The sequence below is a fragment of the Crassostrea angulata genome, chromosome 8 (genome assembly GCF_025612915.1).
Source record: "Crassostrea angulata isolate pt1a10 chromosome 8, ASM2561291v2, whole genome shotgun sequence".
NCBI lineage: Eukaryota > Metazoa > Mollusca > Bivalvia > Ostreida > Ostreidae > Magallana > Magallana angulata.
This window is the reverse complement of record NC_069118.1, coordinates 34,006,956-34,030,018: the sequence shown is the minus strand read 5'-3', so window position 1 is coordinate 34,030,018 and position 23,063 is coordinate 34,006,956. Positions and strand designations below refer to the sequence as shown.

Here is a 23,063-nt window from a genome sequence, read left to right as displayed (position 1 = left end):
GAATGTTTTTTTAGTCTTAAAAACATCATAGCGAATATCCCTTTTTTAAGATTCAACGTCTTGCGAGCAGCTTGCGTGAGAATTTTCTTTTGAAAACGTTACATGAATAATTTATTCAACGTACTGTTTTATTTCAACAAAATACATAAAGTCAACATTCCATAACTACGGAACAGCATAAATATGCTGATTTCAAATACATTTTTTCCCGATAATTAATTTAAATTTTCTGTAGTGCAGCAGCTCATACTGTTTTACGATACCTGACTTATAAGTGAACTATTAAAAGCTACCACACATTGCGGGGTTAGTTTAAATTGTTTTCAGAGAAATAAAAAAGCAGCATTTGTTTATCATGTCAGCAAAGAATAATGTTGATTTTGTACACATCGCTCTTGCTGTTTAACAGTATACATGTCTAAGAAGGGCATTGGAACCAACATTTTGAAATCCACTCACTCACCCCTGCGAATGTGTTCGGAATGTTTTCTTTATCGTTGCTAAGTATGTAATAAATCCAGAGGTGCTCGAATGAAAGTACACGAGACTTCACAGAGATTTGTTCAGTTCCTATGAAATTTCGAGCGGAAGTATAAGTGTTCGGATAATATTCTCAAAATACGTAAGTACTGGTCGTTTTTCATATCGTATCCTACTTTGATTTATGTTAAAACATGAAATTCTTTTAATAAGTTCGTCTTATTTTACCATTTAGCGGGTTTTTTTTATATTAAACGATAATATTCAGAACAGAGTTACCGTTTGTGTTCAACACGTGTTGAGTGGTTGAAAATATAAACATTGCGTGGCTTAATAAAATCATATCAATGTTTGATGCTTGTGGTGTGCAATACCATGTTTTAAAAAACAATAATAGATGTCTGTTTTGCATAAAAACTTAGTATATCGAGTCATTTTCAAAGAACATTCTGCATGAAATTGTTGCAACAGCTGACAAAAACTATTTTTTGTATTGTCACATTTATTTCTAGAACACATTTTATTCACCAATTAATGAAAATAAAGTTTAAAATCAATAAACCTTTAGATTTAATATTTGACTACTATAGTACCTATAGATTTTATGAACTAGACTATAAACACGAGGCACGATTTTTACTGCGAAACTGAAAGGGTAAAATAAAACCACGTGGTCTAAAATTTAAATAACAGTAACATTCGCAGGGGTGTCACTGAACAAATGCAACTACAATGAATAAAATGTTCTTAGAAAAATTGTGTTCATTACTTTGTTTCTATTCAGACGGTTGCCAGTCATGTGATTGTGTCTCTACTTTTACACAGAAATCTGGAGTGTACAGTATTACTTTAGACGGAGATTCTGAACACGTTTACTATTCTATTGAAGCAAGCACACTAGCACCGGAAGATAATAATTAACTTTAAATATCGAAACTCTTAATTTTTTTCTTGGTGTAAAAAATATTTATATCTGTGTTAACTATTTTAGTATAATTCTTAATAAAAATGAAGTAATGCTTTTCTATGTTCATGATAACTTAATGCTAGTAATATTCACTGATGATTTTAAAGATACAGTTTGAATTCTTTTATTGAACACAGAGAAACCGAGTAAAAATACATCATATTTGTTTTTCACGCTTTAAAAAAAATAATAAAAATCTCATCTATTTGACTTACTAGTTAGATACATTTTAGCGTTCCCAGACCGACTTTTTAATGTTATTCAAGCCATTAGTTGGGCTTGACGTTTATACTATCAGGGAGCAATAGTGAATATAGTACGTGTTTCAACAGAAGCAATCTGTCTGACCAACGGAAAAGATATTTTTTCTTTATATACCTTACGATGCTTAAGTTAGAAATCAAAATTAGTCTAGTAACTCTCTTGGTCGAACCAATAGAATGTCATACAGAAAATGAGATATGTTCCATACCAAACGATGTTTGGATAGAAAACGCACACTTCTACTTAATTTTTTGACTTATCTTACTGACTAAATACCATAAAATATGCAATGTTATCAACCATTTGATTAAGATAATTCAAAGGAGACAAAATGGGTAAGAAAATTTCTACAGAAAATGGACAGAGTACGAAATTGGGTTCGGGTCACCGTCATCTGAAGTCTGGCTTGGTAAAGTGGATTTATTATACAATTCTTATATTTCTAATAATTTTTTGTTTATTCGTTGACATGTTCAATAAAGCAAAATTCAACAGGAAATGATTCCTGACACCAATATTTTCTATTTTTGGTTTTAAAAAATTCACACTGAAAATCATTCAATAAGTTTTTTTTAGAGAACTGAAAATACAAACCGGTATAAAGCAATAAACTTAAACTTTAAAACATTTTGACCTCATCTTATGTTCAACCGAGTCCAGAAAATCTCATATTATCCTGCATCTGTCCAATAAGCTGCTTGTAGCTGTCTCATTTGTTTCTACTATTTGGACGGCTACAGGTGACATATTGGACACCTGCAAATAATTTTGGGTTCACACACAAACACACTCATAAAAACACAATAGCATAGAAAAAAACCCACAAATACTGGCTTCTCAATTTTCAGGGAAATTTATAAGATTTCACCTGCTAACTGGGTAGAATATCCATAAGAATGAAATTTACAAATCATAATGTGATTTATTGTATTATCAGAGATACATTTGCACGCTAAAAGTATGTCAATTTTTTTATACACATTAAAAAAAAACATATATATATTTCAAAGATATATGGGATTTTTAGGAAATTTGGATTGTATAATGCAGGTTTCATTTGCACGTTATGATATATTGTTTAAGGTTCATAGATACTCTGGTATGAGAGATAATTTTCTAAAATTGCTCATGTGGATTTTGTGACACTTTGGCTTTTTTAGAGAATTATTTTCAGTAGTTAAAAGACCTCTACAGATGGATTCTAGCATTTTGAAAATTACATTTATCTATACAATTGACACACAATATAATACACTTGTAGACTGGGAAGTGGTACAACAGTTCATATAATATAATTGATAGTTCGTAATATACGGATTCGTTTTAAACAAACATTTACGAAATTTCTTCCTCAGACAAATCGTTGAAAGCGAGATGTGTCTTGCTTCAAAATAATCGAATAGGACTGGTATGTGTTTTTTTCCATTCGTGAATTATATATACATGTATTAAGATTATGCAACATATTTGATATAACACCTAGTTGGTATAGGGCACAGTTTTAATAATTTACAGGCATTTCTGATATTAAAAAAATATACAGTTATGATATTAGTTATTCGATATACGGGTTTTTTTTTTTAGTATTGATACATTTTGTATTTGTTAAGTAAGGTAAACAATTCTACTTTCGATTTTTCAAACATTTTTTAAAAATTCTTTTTTCAAGTTTTGTTCTCGCAAGATCACAGAAACCTTACATGAGCAAGAAATAAAATTTTTGTGGATGATTGACATTGATTTAAAACGTGTTTTATGGGTGTAATTTTGTTTACCGTCACTTCCGGTAAAAATTGAAATTTTATACTCATGAGATCCCAGAGCCTATAACTGATCAAGAAACTTTGATGCATAATAGGCATTGGTTTAAGGATGTGTTTGACTGATGTCATTTGTCAACTGTTACTTCGAGTTTTCACTGGAAATTTGGCAATTTTATATGCTTAAATCTCAAATGATGATTCTGCACACTTACAATCGCATTCGCCCAATTTCTTTTTATTACTGTCAATGCATTAATCTCAGATTTTTCAAAATCAAATTTTGAATATGACTTTTAAGATAGGTTCGGAAGTTATGATGAATTTTCAACATATTCAAATCGTTGACGAGTCATCAAGTGTTATGAAGTAAAAATGATCTTCATAGACAATAGTCGCAATTCAACCTGTTTAACACACTGAAATCATTATAAAACAAAACAATTGTTTTGTTCGGTTTATCGTAACCATGGCCCATTCGTTGTTTTGATTATTCATAATGTTTGGCTAGTCTTTTAAAACCCAAACAGTCAGGCGTAAAGCGTCAACCAATGACATTGCGCTATTGATTTTATCGATTTAATTCAGTCACAATGCACGGACGCGTATATAGAAGTGCATCTAAAAGGAAAGGAACATGAAGTTGAAACATCAAATTGTATGGATCTTCTTGAATTCCTAACACAGTAAGCGTTCGGTATGGTTTTGTGTTTTTATAAAATTAGAAGTTGAATAGTGTTCCTTTATTATTAAGACGTAAACAACAATTTTCGCTCTGATATGACCACTTCTTACTAGACTACTTAAACTGATCATTGTAAGTTTGTTTTGTCTATTTAAGAATATATCAGCTATTGTTAAATATTTATCAATGTATTAAACCTAACGACATACTGACCAGTGTTTACTGCAATGAGTTTCATATATATCTATATGTGATGATTACAGACAAGTTATTTTTAAGACTTCTATTAAAAATACGTTGGAAAAATCATAAGATATCGAAAGATTAATTTTATAATTCAATTTGTATAACAATTTATACTTGTTAAAATGAAATTTCAAATTACTTTATTTATAAAGAAAATCGCTTTAAGTTACCCTATTTATGTATTTAAAAATCCCATATAGAGTGTATTAAAAGGATGTCATTTTTAAAAGGATAGCCTTGTCCTATTAAAGCTGAACACCGCTCGTAATTAGGCACCGTCACACCGTAATTACCGTAATTACGTAATCACCGTAATTAGGCACCTGGGGCTCGTTTCATAAAGGGTTGTACTTCCAGACTTCGCGCTGCGCCGGTGTAAATACGGGACTAGTACGAATATTTGCGTTTCATTAAAGAGCGCATCTTTAACGTCCGACTAAAGTAAAGCAATGAACAAGTTTTCATCACATTTAGTAATAACCTTACCTTTCAAAAATCTTTCATTAAAATTGCTTCCCGAAAAAAATGATATTTTCGTGTGCTCTTAACTTCCTATCGACTTGACGAGTTTATATGTTTCCTTTTTTTATGCTATCAATAGTATCTATTGAACGCTAATTTATTATATAAACAGACGTTTTAGGCTTTTATTATATATTATAGATTATAATGACTGACAATACCTCCACAATATCTAAAGAAGATCGCAATTTTTGGATCCTAAATATAGTGATCCAACACGTTGCTCCAATAGCTGTGAGGAAATTGTTCAATGATAAAATTCCACCAAATTGTTTGGCGAATATTTTAAACAGCAATGTTAAGATTATTCAAGACCTGGCCAACAAAAAGGTCATCAATACGCAGGCACAAGAAATTCTGGTTAGAATTCCAGGATTCAAGTTGCCTTCAATGCCATCATCGCCAAATACAACAGGTGAACAATTTGATATGTGTTTAGTAATTACAAACTATTTATGAAAGATGTTCTTCTGTAGTTAAGATTTTAAAGCCACATTGAAAGCAAAAAACAAAACAAAACAAAACAACAAAACAAAACAACTAAACAACAAAACAACACAACAACAAAACAACTACAAAAACCAAATTATTTCTTCCTGTCTCCAAAACAATTCATTTTACAAATTGTGACTTGTGAATTGAAGTGTCTAAATAAATCATAAAACTCCCAATACCTATTTGAAAATAATGTTAACCATATGCCAAATGTCCAATATAATTTTCTTAGATTATCATAATGACCATAATCTATTGTGGCTGAAGTTTGTTTGAATTGAATTGATCCGAAGTATAATATACATGTATGTAGTTGTTACAAAACAAAATGTCAAAAAACTAATTTGACTCCCTACCCATGGTTCTAGTATATGTTTAGGTTAATTGAGGAGATCCACCAAATTGGGAAAGTCGTCATCCTTTTGTGAGGAGTTTTGGTCTTTGGGCTTTAGTTTCTCGCTAATGTTGAAGAATTTTTTAATTGTTTTTTGCACTGCTTTAACTTTGCGAGATAAATCTCTGAATTTTAAATGGGTGCTTTAAACTACATGTAGTGGCATGTTGTATACCTCTAATTTCTTCCCTTTCCTGGTATGACTTGGTCTTTAGAACTTAAACTACAATGTTGTGTATCTTAATCTAATTTATGGATTTATGATTTACTTTCGTTCAATGCGTTACAATCCTCTTTCATTCGTTATATGTACAAATATCTTTTTTGTAGCAACGAGCTCTGATGATTTTGATATAACATTGATGATTTGCCTCTTACGAAGTCTTAGTTTTGTTCAACCGCCTACCAGTGGATGGGACAAACTTCCACCAGTAGGTGAAAACTCTCTCGGGGCGAATTTGGCAAGAATTAAATTCTACAGGAATACATTGTGCCATACATCAAAGAACAAAATAAATGACAAAACGTTCAAAAGAATATGGTCCTGTCTAACACATGTGAGTTTTAATATTTTTTACTGCATGGTTTTAATTACAAAAATTTTTAATACAACACTTCACTCATTCAACAGATGAATAATGGTTGTAAGAATGTTTAGAAAGCATAATTTATTGTTTTTGATTCAACTTACCATTAAATCTCATCTTAACAGTTCAAAAAGAAATTTCAAAATGATAATAACAGAATATGTTTTATCTTTTAGAAGAGAGTTTTTTAAGTTTCTCTTTCTGATAATAACTAAACGTCAATTTTATTTATTTCTTTTTATAATGCATGTTTATCGTTTATCTTGAATACTTAAATGTTTATTTTCAATTTGTAAATTTCTTTATAGTCCTTTTCGGAGATAAGTTGCGGAGACACGGACAGCATTGTTCGTGAAATTGAATCTTTCGACTTTGAGGGATGTGGCCGGGAAAAACTCCTATGTCAAATACAAAAGGAACTACATGATATTCAGAGTGACTTGCAATTTCATCAAAACTGGAAAAGTAAGATGTTGATAAAGTGTTTTATACTTTTGTCAAATATATCATGGTCTGGTTAAATGGCTGTAGTTATTGAACCCCCGTAAACAACGTTTGCGTGGTAGATACAAATCGCCTTGTCTGTCTGTCTGTGCAATAGCGTCTTTCTTATATAGGGACATTTAAATTCCGACTTCACACAAAGATTACTTGAGGCCTGAGGGTGAGCCATGATCTTGATCCAAAGTCGATTGTACAAGGTCTTTATGAAAATGCATTTTTCGTACCTAAGTCACATTTTTTGAGGGAAAAATTTAACTTAAAGATTACCTGTGACCTAAACATATGTTCTGACCTTGATCTTTGGTCATTTGTGCGAGTTCAAAATCATTGGCAGAATAATCGTGCACCCATCGTTTTCCAATACATGCAGACTTGAGTTATCATTCAGGGAAGAAGCGGGGGTACCATTTGTGAGGTTTCTTATTTTATGTTGATTACACGTAATACATAGCATGGTATACAGGCATATTAATGCAGGTATTTTTGAAGCCTCAATGCAGTTAAATTATAAGCCATGACCAACAAAAGGTTCTCTCAAAATACACAATAAAGACTGTATAAACAAATATAATTTATCTTACAGCTAACACTGCAAGTGTGTTGGACGAATGGAGAGATGAATTAGAAAACTTTTATGAGACTGGAGGCACGAAGAAAGTTATAGAACAGCTTGATAATAACACTGCTGTCATGGTTACCGGAAATTCTGGAGTCGGCAAAACTTTTATCATGAAATACGTTTCACTTCTTTTTGAGAAAAATGGATATGAAGTTGTCTTAATAAGCTCACCTAACGATATCATTCTTCAAAGATTTCCCAAGCGAAAACAACTTTTCATTATAGATGATATCATTGGAAAATATAGAGTTGATAGCGTCGCAGTTGAATTGTGGAGAAGATTACATGACCGCCTAAAAGTTGTCTTTAAAGAGAATAATGTAAAATTGTTGAGTACATTACGTCGCCAAGTGTATACTGATATGAGTTTGCAATTTTTCTCCACTGTGTTTAATTCAACAGTCGTTGATCTAGAATCAGAAGTTTTAGTTTTATCTTCAAATGAGAAAAGGGGAATGCTTACAAATTACATGAAGCGAAGGAAAATATCTGAGAACTATGATGATAATGAATTGTTGAAAATATGTTCTTGTCAATTTGCCTTCCCGTTGTTATGCAATCTATTTACAACAAATCAAGAATTCTTAAAAATGAGATTAAAGTTTTTCGAATCTCCGTCCATTGTTTTTATAGAAGAACTAAATCGCTTGCAAATAGAAAACAAGGAGGTGTATTGTGTTCTTGTGCTTGTAGTAATGATTTATCTAGAAGATCTGCAAACGATATTTGATATTAACTGCGAAATAGAAAGAAAAGAGGCTTTCACTAAGATTTTACGTGCTTGCGAAGTACCAGAAAACATTGCCCGAAGAACGCTTAAATTGCATTTACAATCAGTTGCAGGTATGTTTGTTGAAAAAACAAACATCTTCAAGTTTCAACACGACAGACTAGAAGAAACAATCGCATGTCATTTTGGATCCCAATTTCCCGATATATTGCTGCAGTTCTGTAAACTTTGTTTTATAAGGGATCGGGTTCGGTTTTCGATTAAACCAACAGATGATGAAAACATATTAATTTTAAAGCAGTCATCTTTCGACGTGTTTTCAAAACGAGTCATTGATGAAATAGTAAAAGGGAGATTCAGGGACATTCTTTTGAGCGAGCCAATGCAGTGTAAAAAATTTATTGAACACTTTGCTTTTTACATAGAAAAACATGAAATACATTTGAAAGACATAGAAAATGCTTCATGTAATGAGACATTTTTACCTCCACAACAGCACGAAGAAAACAAACATAGAGTTTTGAGCGTATCGAACAGATTTGCTCTTTTAGAAGAGTTGCAGAGTAGGAAAAAACTCTTTATTTATTGGGTAGCTGCCATGGGCTGTATTCAGCTCTTTTCATTATTATATCAAAGACAAGGAAAGGACCAACATCAAAACTTAAAGACGGATCTTTTGCATGTCGCTGTCTCAGGAGAAAACATTGATGTCGTAAAATTGCTTATTGATGAAGGAGTGAACTTAAAATCATATGACGAATTCGGCATTCCATTGTTATGTAAGATAGCCGGCACAGACCGTTGTGATATTGCTGAACTGTTGATAGACAAGGGCGCAGATGTTAATCAGCCTGACGAGATGTGTGGATGGACACCTTGTTTTGTTGCTTCTTGGTTTAATGAAGCCGAAATGATAACATTTCTGCTAAGTAAAGGGGCCAGCATTGAACATTTTGATTCTCAGAGAAGGGTTCCGTTAGCAATTGCTGTAAAAAGAAACAATACAGAATCTGTATCAGTTTTACTTAATAACGGAGCTAAACTATATAATTCGTCTAAGGTATTAAATCTTACCTACGATATTGAAATTGACTTTTCTAGTGTACTGGAGGAGGCATTACATAACAACAATCCCATAATACTTAAGATGCTGCTGGATTCACAAAAAGGTAAAAATAAAACAAGCATGTCAATTCCGCGTTCATATAGACACGCAGGTTTGGTAGGTAAACTTGCAATCATATTTTTAATGGAAATCAAAAGATATGATTTAGGAAATCCTTTATTTAGCTGTTTCGTCGAAATTTGCAATGCTATTTTTTTCTACGACATGGTGAAACTTAAAAACATATTTGCCAAAGAAGATTCGATCGAAATATTTGCAACTCGTAGGGGTTTTTCATCAATTAGACACAGAAGAAAGATGCTTGCAACATTCAATGACAACTACTTGCAGTTTTGTCCATTGCACTTTTCGGCCATTTGTGATAATACAACAGCAGCAAATATATTAATTGAGAATGGTGCTGATCCGTTTCAACGAGACGTTCTAGAAAGAACACCTCTTCACTTTGCAAAAAGCCAAGGGATGCTCAAAATATTTTTAAGTACAAATAAGGATTCAGAATATTCTATTACATATTCTCCGCTTAATCTACTTAAAATGGCTTTGAAGTTTTGTGTCACGTTTGAAATTGTTCCATTTCTGTTTGAGAAATTTTCAAGGCCGTACAGTGACTTAAAAGCTAATGTTAGAGACATCAACGGAAACACTCCATTACATGCATTGATTCTTGGAATGAATTCCTCTGAATGCGTAGATGCTGTTGAGACGCTTATTAATAATGGCGCGGATATCAATATTCGATGTAACAAGGGTTACTTACCAATTGACCTCTTCAACACAGTGTCCCTACCGTTTCATGAATCTGTTATTGATAGGGGGAAATTTCTTTTAGGAGGACAAAAGAATAAATCGTATGTCAAAAAAGAAAAATGGTACTTGGGAATCTTGGCTACATTATTTGTTGCACTTTACATTTTGTTTACCTTTCATATTGCCAAATTAGCCTGTTATCGGAAGGAAACAAGTTCATCATCAGATCAATTGCTTTTTTACTTTCAAGGTATGGAGTATTTACAAATAGTATATATGTATACTTTGCATCGATTATGTAACTCTTTTATTATATCCCAACAAAATTCTTCCTATTTTGGAGTGGACACGAAACCCATCAGAAGTAAACTCTATTCCGAACAAAACTTTTTAGTATTTTTAGACAAAGTAGTAGTGATGTTTGCATTCGTTCGCTTTATTGCTCTGAGGATTGCCAATGTAAATTCAGCAGACAGTTTCTTTTTTGTGTATTGTGTTCTAGAATGTATATATTTTTGCATCTTGTTTATTCCAAATCCATGCAAAAACCTGGTACTTGATTATCACTGTAGATTGATATTTGTTTTTAAGATTAGTTTGTTGTCTTGTTTTGTCCTCTTTTTAATATTTATTAGATCATCCGACACTTTGACATGTCCTCATAATATTGTTGAGGAAAACATTAGCTGGGCAAAACTACTGTTCTTTTTTATAACAAAGGGCATAATGTTATATATTTACTTAAGGTTGTTTACATTCCGATTGATAAAGCCTTTGCTCTGCCTTGTATTCCAGCCATCACACTTATACAGAGAAAGCGCATCGCATTTGTCTTTCGTTTTGCAATTGCTCTTCGTGATTGTTGAAGTTTTATTAGTGCCCCTCACACATTTATTTTGTGAGTTTAAAAACTGTTAACAAAGAAAAGCTTCTTTAAACCCGTCTAGAATAAATTGAATTAGATTATTCAAAGTTAAAACGTTCGGTTGATATTTTTTTCTTGAACTTTTTTTCAGGAATATTAATGTAAATGTTTGTTTATGTTTCCCCTTTTTATTTTTTTAATCAACTCTTATAGTCGAAATATAAGCTCAACTTTCTGACTTTATTGTTTGAACGATATTTCATTTATTTGAAAGCAAATCGGCTTTGACTGATTGTAGAGCTTTGGTTATTTATTTCAAAACGTCCGTCGTTGCTCCACGTCGTCGATAAAACAGATTTCGTTGTAGCCTTTTTTAGATTAGAAATATTTTTCTACTATTTTTGTGAGGATAATATAGACTTGGTATTCAATGCAAAAATATGTCAGTAACTGATTAACATATATACATTTATTATTTAGAACTCTAGAATCTTCATTAAAAATTAACTCCCTATTTATCAACAACATAAAAAACAGTTGTGGCAGGTCTCATATGATTTTAATAGACTAAGATTTTACTCAAAGATAATTCAGTTGAGATGAAAAAGTATTCAGGCATGACAGAAAATAAAGTTCTTGATACACAATAGTTGATCAGTTCCTTTTGTCAGTAATGTTCAAATTTCAGGGGGTGGGGGTTTCTCCGCAGTGTTTTTGTTTCTCTTAAAGAAAACACATATGAGTTATACTTTAAACTTTAATGGAAAATGGCCCTGTTGTTGCAAATCTACACTAGAGTAAACGATTTTTTCCCAACTTCGTTTTAAGTCTCTTTTATTTTTATTAATAAATATTATTATACTTTTGGACATAAAGACTTCAAACTAGGTATATAGTAAGATAATATTTAGAATTATTACACGCCACCAACAATGTTGACCTCAAGTTATCTTTTGTTACAAGGTCAATCATTTTCTGCATAATATTACATTATTTTCCTTTAATATAAATACTTTGGACTTATATTATAGACAGATAGTAAATACCCGAGCTGAAACACATCATTTTTTTATTACTTTACTATAATGTTTTTATTTTAAGGTTTATTACATGTAAAATATACTTTGAAAAAAGGACTTCAAAATTAAAACAGAACAATTATGAAACCCTTATATTTACTGTTGTTAACTTTTTTACATCGACCCTAACTCAAGGACGAATGAGAAAAAAAACAACAACATTATATTCATACTGTTCAGACTTTAAACTTTATATATGCTCTAGAGATGAAGTGACCCATATTAAATTGAACTTTTTTTTTAACCTCAAAGCCATCATTTTATGAAAAATGTTCTAGTCCTTATCATTGAATTTCTTTATCTTATATCCTTTTAAATTATCAGGTGACATAGATAAGATTATATAAAGCGTATCTAAATCATAAAAAAATATTGACCTTGACTCATTTTGTCTTTTAATGTCAAGCGTTTTCTTAAGAATACTGTCTGGAATATAACATGGAATACATGAAATACATACATTTAACTTTATCACAGATAGATGGTATTAAGCCTAGATAAATCTACCCCAAAAAGTACCTTAACTTCAAAATTTTAGATGCAAAATACAAAAATCCCCAGTCGTTTCCTCAATAACATTTGATTGAAGGACGTCGGAAACAAAAAACAATAATTATACACTTTGTTGTTATTTTACCGTTACCATATTCTTTTATCAAGATAAATTTAAGTAAAATATCACAATTCCTGTTAAAAAAGATACCTTCAAACCCCTTTGACTGAAAGACTTCATGCGTTAGATATATGATAAAAATAAGGGTGAAATCTAGCAAAATTTTGACCTTGACTTTATTAATCTCAATGTCATTTATCCTTTGAAAATTATTACCTAAGTCACAGCGTAACAATTCTTTAAGATAAGAACGTGTAGATGATATAAAACATGGCTGAACCTATCAAAAATATTAAACCTTTAACTATTTTGTTAAAGTTTTCAAGGTCAAATTTCATTAACGATTTTTTGGCTATAATACCTGATACACTGGTATGACATTTAGAGTAGCCAACATAATCCTTTATAATTTATAAAAATCCCCACGTCTCCAAACCTAGGGGAGTTTGGGAAACATGTGCTTTTTGTTGTTGTTCTTTTTGGGGGAGGGGTTATTAAAACTAAAAATACTCACTAGTTATTCTATATTGGTGGTTTTTTGGTTGTTTTTTCACTTCGATTTGCTATTCATTGTTTTTCAATTTTTCAAATTTTGTGTTGACCTTTTTTTTTGCTAAAAGAGATGACACAAAAAAGATAAATGATATTCAGATCTCTCTACTGTCTAATACCTTACTCACGATCGACATCGAAAGTGTATTAAACACGGAAATACCAACGTATTAGTTTGTATCTTTTTTTTAAATAATTCGGTGGAATCCTTAAAAATATATTTATATTTTAAGAAATAATTTCTCTCAGAGAATTTTAATTTTTTAGCGAGAAAACAAAATACTTTACTTGTTACATGAAATGTAATATGTTATACAATGACGCAAACAATCTTATTAGAAACTAAAAAAGGAACAGAGGTTAAAAAAAACCAAACAAATATGCCAACAGAATCAATATAATCGTTTATCATCGCAGTAAGTGGATGTATCTTCGATTCCTAGTTATACATGTTTTGTTTTACAGTCAAAGTCAGTTCATTGTTTGATTGACATAAATTCTTTGAAAATAAAATTTTATAAACAACGTTTTAGCGAATTTACTGAGATCTGTGCAAATATATGAATATATTTAAATCAAGTGCAAATATACGCTTGTTGTAACAATATTTTTTGATATGCTTAGTTGAGTTTTATTTTACCTTTGGTTATGAACTATAAAGATGAGAAAATGAGACATATTTTTATTACATAAATAAACCACAGACTGTTTAATAAAAATGATTATGTTCAGGAAAAACGTGTTAATTTGCCTTTTGTTATTATTTTCCATTTTTCATTTAATATGATATAACTTTTTTCCACTTACAATGTACACTTCCAAAGAAAGGAATTACACGTTGTGGATGTGAGTTTTTGTAAAATGAATCAATGAATGAACTAAGTTCGTTTCAAACAATGACTAGAAAAACGAATATTAGAATATGTGTAATCTGATGTTTCTAAAACACTATTCAAAACCATGTGATGCGGACATCGTTTTTGTGGAAATTGATAAAATGCTTCCCTCCTAATATTTTTTCATTGAAATTACAAAACCCAGCAAAATACAAAAAACCTGTAATCAATTATGACGTTAATAAAATGTTGACATCATAGCTGAAATTATGGGTAGTTGGTGTTACGTCACAATGAAAATGTGTAGTACTTAAAGTACTATAAAGCCTGGTTTTTACTAAAGGTAATTTGTATACTCTGTCCCAAGATATCCTGTATTAACATTTTGCTTAATTGCTTGATATGTATAAATACCTCAGGGTTTTAACAATGTTCAATCAAAGGTATGAAAAATTTCCAAGATTTCTCGGTCTAAACGCCCCTGTTTGCTTATCAGGTTTTAAATCAATGCAAAAAAAATGTGACATCTACGGGGATTTTGTATTGCAGCAAGCCCGGATGATAACGTTGTAAAATTGCGCGATGTATTTCGAGTGTATTTCGAATGGAGAAAAAATGTAAACATTCCCGATTATAAATCTCCGTAAGGAATCTGCTTTCGTCCCTGTGAATTTTTCCAAGTGAAAGTTGATAATGTGTCAATGAAATTATCTTGGAAATTATCCCTTTCAAATATTACAATAATTATTGCACTTCTTTCACAGGTATGTGTATTTTTTTTAAAATCGTCCAAATGTGCTGTATAAATATCTTGGGACAGACTATAGCAGGAAAATCGAATTCCGGACTTTCAAGCGTGTTAGTTATTCACTGTTTTGGCGCCAGTATAGACGCATTACCTTTACTTTAACTCTGGCTTTGGATGTTTGACACCATTTTAGAATTACATGTATCTACAATTTTGCTTACCACGTTGTTAAGGTTCTAATATTTTCCACGTTTAAACTATAATAATAAAATTTTGAAATGAAATTTCATTTCAAGTAAACATTTATCACATTGTTTTTTCTTAATCGCCTTAAGTTTATATTCTCAGTAGTTAGTGTACTGAGTAGTTATATTTCACCTCTTCTATAATAACTGTGGGAAGTGTCAAAATTAGTAACTGGCAAAATTAAGTTAGTAACATGCATGTACTTAAAGGCTCCTTTCATTTAAGAATTTTGATCCATGCATTTTAATGACTTTTTTCAGAAAGATTCCAAACGTTATATGAACTACTGTGACTAGTTTAAAGATTATCAATTAAATTACGACTAATGAAAAGTAAGTAGCAGCTTAAGGTATCCGACCCATATCAGAACCTAATTTTTCTAATCTTGAATATCAATCATGTATTAAATAGTCTGATATGTTTCGAAGCTTTGAAGAATAGAAACGGATTTATCGAGAGAAATTTTCAAAAAAATATTATTAACTAAGCAGTGATTAATTAAAGAAGATTGCATTAATTTCTATGGAGACAAGCCTTTAATCTATGACGTCACACCATTTATTCCGGTTTGCTTTTATCAACATAGCATCAGTATATATATATATATATATATATATATATATATATATATATATATATATATATATATATATATATATATATATATATATATATATAAATCAAAAAAGAAAAAGAAAATGAACAGTTCCAAAGTTTCTATTCACTAGCGCTTTCTGGATTTACATCCTTCTTCAGGTGAATGTACATAAGTTATGTACATTCTAACTTATGTACATTCACCTGAAGAAGGATGTAAATCCAGAAAGCACTAGTGAATAGAAACTTTGGAACTGTTCATTTTCTTTTTCTTTTTTGATTATTTATACTGTGTGATATCACCTTTCACTCATTTTGGATTATATATATATATATATATATATATATATATAATCCGGATACACAAACAACATATTAATTCACCGGAATATCGTAAAATAAAACTCAGTGAACATCTGGACGTATGTGGAAAGAAATCTTTTACTGTTTTCCCTTTTTATAAAATGTGCGAGTGTAATACTTCTGAAAGACGAGAAAAAGAAAAACATTTTATAAGAATATATAAACCTAAATTGAACAGTTTATTATAACATCCGTGTACCATTTCAATGTTTGTGTTAAATTACATTGTTTTTATTTCATTGATATGTGTTATGCTTAAAAATACGCCAAAATTGTGACGTCAACACCAGAGACTTTGCTAACGTTATTATGACGTCACAATAACGGCGTTGCCTTGGTTAGTTGTAAAACATCTGAAGATGAAAATGAAAGCGCTTATGTTTTACTCGGACTTTGTGTTTTTATTCATTTAAGTTTTCTATATATATATATATACATATATATATATATATGTATATATATATATATATATATATATATATATATATATATATATATATATATATATATCAGCATATCATGATACTCGCTCTAATTGATAAGTTCTGGAAAATTTGAAACAATATCGACTAGAGACTTTTACCTTTGACTTTCCACTAAATTACAAACCAATCTCAAGCAGAGCGTGTTTGTTGAAATCTTTTAAAGCGGAGGTTAGTGTCGAAGACGGAGGAATCTCCGAGTAAATACCAAGTATCGTAGAAATTGTATGCAGTCGTTAGTTCGACATGGAAATTCTGACTTTAGAGAATAAATTTTAACAAGAGGCCCATAGGCCAAATCGCTCACCTGAACAACAGTTCCTTGTAACATTAAATTTGGTATCATATGCTATTTTCATTTTAAACTTTTAAACCCTTTCTGGGGCCCCAGTATTGGTCCAGGGTTTATGGTTAGCTTTAACAATTTACAATCTACACTATTTGAGGAAGCTTGCATTGTAATCTCACAAACTGTAGGATTGTAATTCTCGAGAAGAAAATTTTTAAACATTTTCCATATATATTTCTATGTTAAACTTTGAACCCCTTCTGGGCCCCAGTATTAGATCGAGGGTCATGGCTTTTATAATTTAGAATCTACACTATTTAAGGATGCTTACGTAGTAATATGATAAATTAAAGCAGTGTAGTTCTCGAAAAGAAGATTTTAAAACATTTTCCATATATACTTCTACGTTCAAATTTGAATCCGTCTTGGGTCACCAGAATTAGTCCAGGGGTCACTATTTTAACAAGAGGCCCAGGGGCCACATCGCTCATCTGAGCCTTTACTCTGATCAAATTAGCATTACAGTATCGAAATCAAAATATCTTTACAACTAAGTACAGTAGATCTTGCTAAAAAATTGAAAATCTGCCAATTTTTATCCACATCTTTTTCTGGTAAACACCAAGCCCCTTTTGTTGTTGTATCTCTAAGAAGATTTTTCTCTAATCCTATGTACCACCCCCCCCCCCCCCCATTTTGTGGCCCCCACCTTTCTCTAGGGAATCATGGTTTCATCAAACTTAAATCTGCATAACCTGAGGTTTCAAACAATATACTGAGTTTTGGAAACTTGAATTTATACACTATCCGAGGATGCCTCGACACAAGTTTAAGCTTTTCTGGCCAAATAGTTTTTAAAAAGAAGATTTTTAAAGATTTTCTCTATATATTCCTATGTAAAAATTCATCCCCAATTGTGACCTCACTGTACCCAGGGACTATGATTTAAACAAACTCGAATCTATACGACCTGGGGATGCTTCCACTCAAATTTGGGCTTTCCTGGCCTAATAGTTTTCAGAAGAAGATTTTTAAAGATTTTCTCTATATATAAAAATTCATACCCCAATTGTGGCCCCATCCTACCCCCGGGGACCATGATTTGAACAAACTTGAATCTACATTATCTGAGGATGCTTCCAGTCAAATTTGAGCTTTTCTGGCCTAATAGTTTTTGAGAAAAAGATTTTTAAAGATTTTCTCTATATATTCCTATATTAAAATCCATTCCCCCATTGTGGCCCCGCCATACCATCGGGGACCATGATTTGAAAAAACTTGAATCTATACTACCTGAGGATGCTTCCACTCATATTTGAGCTTTTCTGGCCTAATAGTTTTTGAGAGGAATATTTTTAAAGATATTCTCTATATATTCCTATGTAAAAATCCATTCCTCCATTGTGGCCCCGCCATACCCATAGGGACTATGATTTGAAAAAACTTGAATCTACACTACCTCAGAATGCTTTCATTTTAATTTTAGCTTTTCTGGCCAAATAGTTTTTGAGAAGATTTTCTCTATATATTCCTATGTAAAACTTTATCCCCTTATTGTGGCCCCACCCTACCCCCAAGGACTATGATTTGAACAAACTTGAATTTACACTACCTGAGGATGCTTTCATTTTAATTTGATCTTATCAAAGTCCATTCCCCCATTGTGGCCCCGCCATACCATCGGGGACCATGATTTGAACAAACTTGAATCTATACTACCTGAGGATGCTTCCACTCATATTTGAGCTTTTCTGGCCTAATAGTTTTTGAGAAGAAGATTTTTTAAGATTTTCTCTATATATTCCTATGTAAAACTTGATCCCCCCGTTGTGGCCCCACCCTACCCCCAGGGACCATGATTTAAACAAACTTGAATCTACACAACCTGAGGATGCTTCCATTTTAATTTGAGCTTTTCTGGCCAAATAGTTTTTGAGAAGAAGATTTTTTAAGATTTTATCTATATATTCCTATGTAAAACTTGATCCCCATATTGTGGCCCCAACCTACCCGTGGGGACCATGATTTGAACAAATTAAAATCTACACTACCTGAGGATGCCTCCACACAAGTTGAAGCTTTTCTGGCCTAATAGTTTTTAAGAAGAAGATTTTTGAAAAATATCAACAAATTTTCAATAATTCTCAATTATCTCCCCTTTAAAGAAGGCGTGGCCCTTCATTTGAACAAACCTGAATCCCCTTTACCCAGTGATGCTTTGTGCCAAATTTGGTTGAAATCTGCTCAGTGGTTCTGGAGAAGAAGAAAATGTGAAAAGTTTACAACGACAACGCCGCCAACGACAACACCAACGCCAACGCCGACGACAGACAACGGACAAATTTTGATCAGAAAAGCTCACTTGAGCTTTTAGCTCAGGTGAGCTAAAAATGACACATGTTGACTTACAAACCAGTATGTACAGAGATTTTAAAAATTTAAATAACCGATTAATATCAGTAAAATTCTTTGTCCATAGCAATTACTTTACACCTCAATAAACAATTAAGACAATGGTAGAACGTAAAGCATATGCCAAAAATTGATCACATCTAAATAAAGTTACTGAAAATTTTCAAACTTAAGAAAACAAAATCAATTTGGACAACTGAGAATGACTCCACCGTGTATGTGAAGGTAAGGGCTCAACGATTTATTCAAAAAACTCAATCTTATTTCGTCAAGTATTCATTTTAGTGGGAAATACATGTATAATCAACTTCAGTTTCGAAATAAATGTCTAACTTTTTGATTTGTCAAATTTTTCTTCGTTAAATTTATATGAAAGAAAAATATTTTCCTTCAGCTTAGAGTAAAAAAAACTGACCTTTATTTATTTTACAACGATTGATAAGCAAGTTCTACAACTTATATTAATATCTCTCGTTGGCACAGATGTTAGCGCGAGGGGGTCATTGGTGTGGGAAGAAGCCGGAGTACCCGGAGAGAACCCACGTGTCCAGCTTAGAGTATTACAGTATTGTTTGCCAAAGCACATTTAAAAAATCATTATTGCTATCCTCATTCATATTTAAATCTTGGATGATATTTTTTGCTTGTACAAATGCCATATTAATGTGTATGTATACTTTATAGTGATTTGTGTTATCATACTTGTCAAAATGTTCACTTACTTGACACCTATTTTAAATTTGGAAGGCTTCTTCAATAATATATATGTAAATAAAACATTTTCAGATATTAAACTGTATGCAGTGAAAAGGGGATAACGCATAAAATGTCATTTAATTCCCCTCTAAGAGAGTAAGTATGAATTTCATATGTCTACTTGTATTATCTGTTCATTGATTGATACAAAATTCAGATCTAGAGAACTTTTATAAAGAAATCTTTCCGTCTGATTATGATTAAAATGATCAAAAACATGAATATGCATGATAATATATCGAAGCTATTCTTCTTCAAAGAATTTAATGCGTTACTATTAATGATTATCAATAGTTTAAAATAGAAACATCTCCGTTTTTCCAAAAAGGTACGAGAAGAAACCAATCTATTTTGTCCTAATAGCATAAAAATGTATTGAGAAAAATAGATATTATTTTTAATTTAATTTGTCCATCCGTCCTAATCCGTTTTAACAAATATTTTCAAAACTGAAATTAGAATAATATCTATAAAAGGAAACAATTTTCTACTTAAATGGGGGAAATGGATACAAATATGATCACAAGCTATAAGATGAAATTGTTTTGTATACACAATTAATATTACTTATCTTCATGCAAATGAAATTAAAACGTCTCCTTTTTTTCCAGTGAAGAACTCATTTCAAAACAGGTATTTGAGAGAATGGTTGATATTGTTGGGACCTCACATATTGTTGCTAACAGAAGAGAAATTATGAGTATGACCGAAGTCTTAAATAGGTCAGCTATTAAATATGATGTTCCATTTAGAATAGCTACAAGTGGTAGCATGGGGGAAGGTTTTCGCTTCGAAGAGTCTGATATGGATGTTATGGAATATCCAGATGGCTTCCAAGTTATTTGGGACCATTCTCAAAACCAACATAAAAGTTTCTCTGAAGGAGAAATATTCGTGTTTGATGGTTCGCATAGTCCACCAGGATATGGATTGCTACAAATATTGTCACCAGAAGAACTTAATTCTAGTAAATTACTTTTTGTCAAATATGGAAATTCATATTTATCCAGCACCTTTTGGAAAAAAACCTTTTTAAATCCTATATTAGGCAGTAGGATACATGGGCCATGCATATCAAGCAATTTAGAATGTTTAGATTTTGATTACGCAGAATGCTTAATTAGTAGGTGTTGGCCCCCCATGGCGTCTACATTTTTAAGCAGATGCCAGCTGTGGCCAAATCCTCAAACTCTTCAAGATATAGTAAATAAGGAATGCCATTTAGTACCAATAGGTCATAAATTAGGAAATCATGAAGAAGAAGAGTGGATGATTTCTTTCTCTTTGGCAGAAAAAGCCCTCGTGTATTCTATGAATCACTCTCAGTTTCTATTGTACGGACTGATGAAGTTATTTTTGAAAGAAATCATTAATAAAGGCCTAGATGAGGAGGAAGAAATTTTGTGTTCGTATCACATAAAAACAGCCATCTTTTGGACTCTTCAACAGGGCTCTTCGCTTGAGTGCTGCCAAAGAAATTTTTTGAAATGTTTCTGGGTCTGTTTTGAACTGGTTACCAAATGGGTATATGAGGGAGTTTGTCCTAACTTTTTTATCCCTGAAAATAATATGTTTTTGACAAAATGTCACGGTTCCGCTCAAAGAAAATTATTTTGCAGATTAAATGCGATATATGACGTAGGTCCAACGTGTATATTAAACTGGCTTTCAATGCAAGACCGTTCACCTAGTCTTTATTCTTATTTAAGAGGAAATACAAATGACCTGTATATAAAAGAACTATACAATGAACTAGCAGTGTTTGCTTTGCCGAGATATTTAAATTTTCAAACATGTGTAAGAATGCTAAAAAGCATTGTAAAATCAGCTCCTTCAAACCGTGATGGGATTTCAGCTCTTGTGGCCCGAATGACGTACGTTTCCATGCTTCAACATGTGGCCTTTCAACTAATGTCTCTGAAAAAAGAGGATTACACCCGCGACAATAATTTCGACGAACTGTCGTGTCTTGCGATAATGCAGACAGCTAAACTTGGCAGCGTTTCTGATCTAATCTTACGTGCAATGTATTCCTACAGGGTAAAAAAATACCCGGAAGCGTTGTTTATTCTTAAAATGGCAAAGGTTTGGTTGAAACAGCCTTATATGATACATTTCGGATACCTCGATACAGAGTACAGTTCCGAGATAGCTGCATGCCCAGGAAATTCGTTGCTTGAAGTGGTAATCAAGTCGTTTGTTTTTTCTATTAAGTTAGAAAACCCTATTTTTTATATAGATGAGTTATTCACAGAACAGGAACATAGTCGAAAAAATCACTGGTCAACCATATTCATACCTCCTTTTGTTCTCTTACTCATGCTAGAATTTCTTTGTTATCGGCATGTTGACACACAAAGAGCACAACATGCTTTGGATGAGTTATTTGATCTGATGCATAGCAATCAGGACAGCTATCTAACTTCCGTATTTCAGGATATATCATGGCAGATTCTGGGAATCTGTCAGGAGATGGCAGGCAACCTTCAAATAGCTTTATACGCATACATGAAATCCCTCGTAGAACCAATCGTCAACAGAATACGGTCAGCCACATTGCAAAGAATACAAAGTGTGAAACGTCGTATGTGCAGAATCTAATCTCATGGGTTGAACAATCAAACATTGACTTTGAATAATATTTTCATGTGGTATAATATTGATGTGGGGATCCAAAATATCATTAATAATTTTAGAGATAATTGGGTGTTGATTTTAATCAACTTTCCTATGCAGTTTCTCTGGCAAACCGAAAGTGAAACAGGGTTTGGACCAAAGCACAAATCATCACAGCTAACAAGACTAAGTTCTTGAAAATAATAGAAAAAAAATCGATGTAATGTATGCTGAAGCATTGTTTTTCAAGGAAACTTATCTATAAACACTTTCAAAATAGTCAAATTTTATTTACTACGAGCAATTTAGATATTTTTGTAGTCTCATGTATTCCTACGCCAGAGTTACATGTAATAATATAGTCTCGTTCAACCAGACGCTCGGCTGGCTGCGACAAATCTGCGACAAGCAGAGAGGGGACTCTCTAGCTTGTCGGATATTAACGGAGACTAATACATACTAGAGTTTACAATGTAAATC

At 31.9% G+C, this 23,063-nt stretch overlaps 2 protein-coding genes across 7 annotated transcripts in view; both read left to right on the top strand.

Moving 5' to 3' along the window:
- LOC128160617 (uncharacterized) overlaps positions 1-23,063 on the top strand; it is a 174,163-nt gene extending 151,100 nt beyond the window's left edge. The window contains exons 1-4 of one of the 4 annotated variants that reach the window (XM_052823967.1): positions 19,073-19,436; positions 19,695-19,878; positions 19,998-20,063; positions 20,579-23,063. In XM_052823967.1, the coding sequence (XP_052679927.1) occupies positions 20,038-20,063; positions 20,579-22,568 (2,016 nt within the window). In that variant the 5' untranslated portion in view covers positions 19,073-19,436; positions 19,695-19,878; positions 19,998-20,037 and the 3' untranslated portion in view covers positions 22,569-23,063. Of the gene's footprint in view, positions 1-19,072; positions 19,437-19,694; positions 20,064-20,578 lie in introns of those variants that run through there. The other 3 variants (XM_052823966.1, XM_052823969.1, XM_052823968.1) reach the window with 3 other exon arrangements.
- On the top strand, positions 4,014-15,079 carry LOC128160611 (uncharacterized). Of its 3 annotated transcripts, none has more exons than XM_052823957.1 (5): positions 4,014-4,157; positions 5,066-5,339; positions 6,144-6,370; positions 6,709-6,865; positions 7,488-15,078. In XM_052823957.1, exons 2-5 carry the CDS (start codon positions 5,072-5,074, stop codon positions 11,045-11,047), a joined length of 4,212 nt encoding a protein of 1,403 aa, XP_052679917.1. In that variant the 5' UTR covers positions 4,014-4,157; positions 5,066-5,071; the 3' UTR covers positions 11,048-15,078. The 3 variants fall into 3 exon arrangements, with proteins under 3 accessions (XP_052679917.1, XP_052679916.1, XP_052679918.1); XM_052823956.1 differs by having other exon boundaries at positions 4,014-4,168; XM_052823958.1 differs by lacking the exon at positions 5,066-5,339 and having other exon boundaries at positions 4,014-4,168; positions 7,488-15,079.

What these genes read in the sequence shown, in the direction of transcription:
- LOC128160611 (XM_052823957.1), top strand. Translation starts at nt 5,072, where the DNA reads ATGACTGACAATACCTCCACAATATCTAAAGAAGATCGCAATTTTTGG. An exon ending in ATCATCGCCAAATACAACAG is followed by an intron (nt 5,340 to 6,143) that starts GTGAACAATTTG and finishes TCTTTTTTGTAG; the next exon opens with CAACGAGCTCTGATGATTTT. An exon ending in TATGGTCCTGTCTAACACAT is followed by an intron (nt 6,371 to 6,708) that starts GTGAGTTTTAAT and finishes ATTTCTTTATAG; the next exon opens with TCCTTTTCGGAGATAAGTTG.